The sequence below is a fragment of the Portunus trituberculatus genome, chromosome 31 (assembly GCF_017591435.1).
Source record: "Portunus trituberculatus isolate SZX2019 chromosome 31, ASM1759143v1, whole genome shotgun sequence".
In the NCBI taxonomy this organism is placed as follows: domain Eukaryota; kingdom Metazoa; phylum Arthropoda; class Malacostraca; order Decapoda; family Portunidae; genus Portunus; species Portunus trituberculatus.
The window spans coordinates 15,355,178-15,357,239 of record NC_059285.1 but is presented as its reverse complement, the minus strand read 5'-3'; the positions used below and the strand labels follow the sequence as shown (position 1 = coordinate 15,357,239).

General features: G+C 49.4%; 1 protein-coding gene across 1 annotated transcript; it reads left to right on the top strand.

The window, feature by feature from the left end:
- Positions 1 to 1,012: 1,012 nt before the first annotated feature.
- On the top strand, positions 1,013 to 1,861 carry LOC123511069 (serine/threonine-protein kinase STE20-like). Its single transcript, XM_045266684.1, has one exon. It carries the CDS (start codon positions 1,013 to 1,015, stop codon positions 1,859 to 1,861), a length of 849 nt encoding a protein of 282 aa, XP_045122619.1.
- Positions 1,862 to 2,062: the final 201 nt, after the last annotated feature.

Below are 2,062 nucleotides of genomic sequence, written 5' to 3'. Positions count from 1 at the left end.
GCCATTATTAAACAAGAACCCAATGCTTGAAAAAAAAATCTTGAGGGTGATCAATAAAGTGTCAGAGAATTGCAGCGAGCGATATCACGTGACCTGCAAAATAGTTCCTTCTGACACCACCACGCAAAGCTGAGAGGCAGTGTTACACCTCAGCTCTCTCACGCACGCCTCAATAATGGAGACGAGTGGTGTGGACGTGAGTTGACACTTGCTGCTGGCTCACTGGAACAGTACGCCGGCTGAGGAACTGTGATTGATGTGATTCACGCTACGTTGTTCACTGACGCTGTGGACCTGACAGTAACATCTATGAAGGAATGTACTTTCTCTCTCTCTCTCTCTCTCTCTCTCTCTCTCTCTCTCTCTCTCTCTCTCTCTCTCTCTCTCTCTCTCATTCTGTGTTTAGACATTGTACACGGCAGGAAGTCACAAGGCTTTATTATTACGTTGACATCAGGGAGATACTTTCAATTATCTTCTTGAACCTACGCTGAGATTACATTGTGTTCACACATTACTCACATTACACAAGGCGTATGAAATGGTACACCTTCAATCTTCAACAGCAACGCAATATAGTCCAGCTTATCCGAAATACTGTACTGCAATCTCCAGTCCTCTATGACATCACAATAAACTAAATTATACTATAAAGATTATTTATATTATGTTTCAATTTCCTAATTATTATTATAATCTTTATTCCATAATTGACACTAAAACACCTCATAATATCTTATACTAAATTCAACCCGTATTACACTCTTAACCTACATTTTGTTGACATGATAGGCTAGATTCAACCTGTCCCAGCACCAAAGCAAGCCAGATCAAACTACTCCTCTTTTTCACAGACAGGTTGGATCTGACCTGCCTTGGTGCGGGACACAGGCTTTTGCAAAATTTGATGCAAAATAATTTCATGTTCAATATTGGAGTGGCCCATGTTAGCAAGGGTGTTCAGGAAACTAAACTGAGCCGCGCACCTTGTGTGTCCCGCCGCTGAGACAAGATGAAGCCCGCCATCCTCTCCCAGGACGACCTGAAGGAGATGCTGAAGCATCCTTACCGCTCGCTGGGGAAGGGCGCCCAGGGCGCTGTGTACCTGGTGAAGTACAGGGGCGCCGACTGCTGCCTCAAGCTCGCCAGCAGGCAACAGGACCCCGAGAGGTTCCTGTACGAGGGGGAGGTGTTGAGGAAGATGAAGGGGGCAGGCGGCGCCCCGCGGCTGCTGGCAGCCACAGAAGATGAGGGCCGGCGCCTGGGCCTTCTGATCACCTTCTGCGGGGACGACACTTTCATGCAGCTGTCCCGCGTGGCGCGCACCGACCAGGAGATGCTGCACGCCTTCATCCAGCTGTGCCGCGGCGTACACAAGGTGCACGCCCGAGGGTACGTACACAACGACATCAAGGCTAACAACGTGGTCGTGCGCCGCGACGCCCACGATGGGCGTGTGCACGTGTCCCTTATTGACTACGGCCTGGCACAGAGGAAGGGCGTGCCCCTGCTCTCACACGTCCGCACGTACAACCGCCTGGCCTGGATGGCGCCGGAGGTGTACCAGTGTGCGCCGTGCCGTCCCTCCATGGACGTGTACTCGCTGGGCCACCTGCTGAAGGAAGTCCTGGCCCAGTGCAAGGGTTCGTACCCCGAGCTGCAGGAGGTGGCCCAGCGTGCCATGGCCACGCTGCCTCAACACCGCCCCTCCCTCAAGGCCCTCACAAAGATTCTGGAGCGCTGCCTGCTCCCCAGCCCTCCCTCACCCTCTCCCTCCTTCCAGACCCGCCTGCGCTCTTTCCTTGTCACTGTAGGGAAAGTCCTTTGCATCAAGAAAAACACCAGTGAAGCATTCGATTGAGATGCCTCGCCGATTTCGGTCAGTAAGTAAATCAATAAATAAAAATTAAATAAAAATTCATTTAATATATATTAATAAATTTATGAAATAAAAATAGAAAATGAAAGAAATAACAAAAGAAAATGCATTTTGGGCGTAAGTTGAGTAATTACAAAAATAGAGAAAATGTTCAGTAATTTCCCTGAGGCAGCTCAGAGAGAG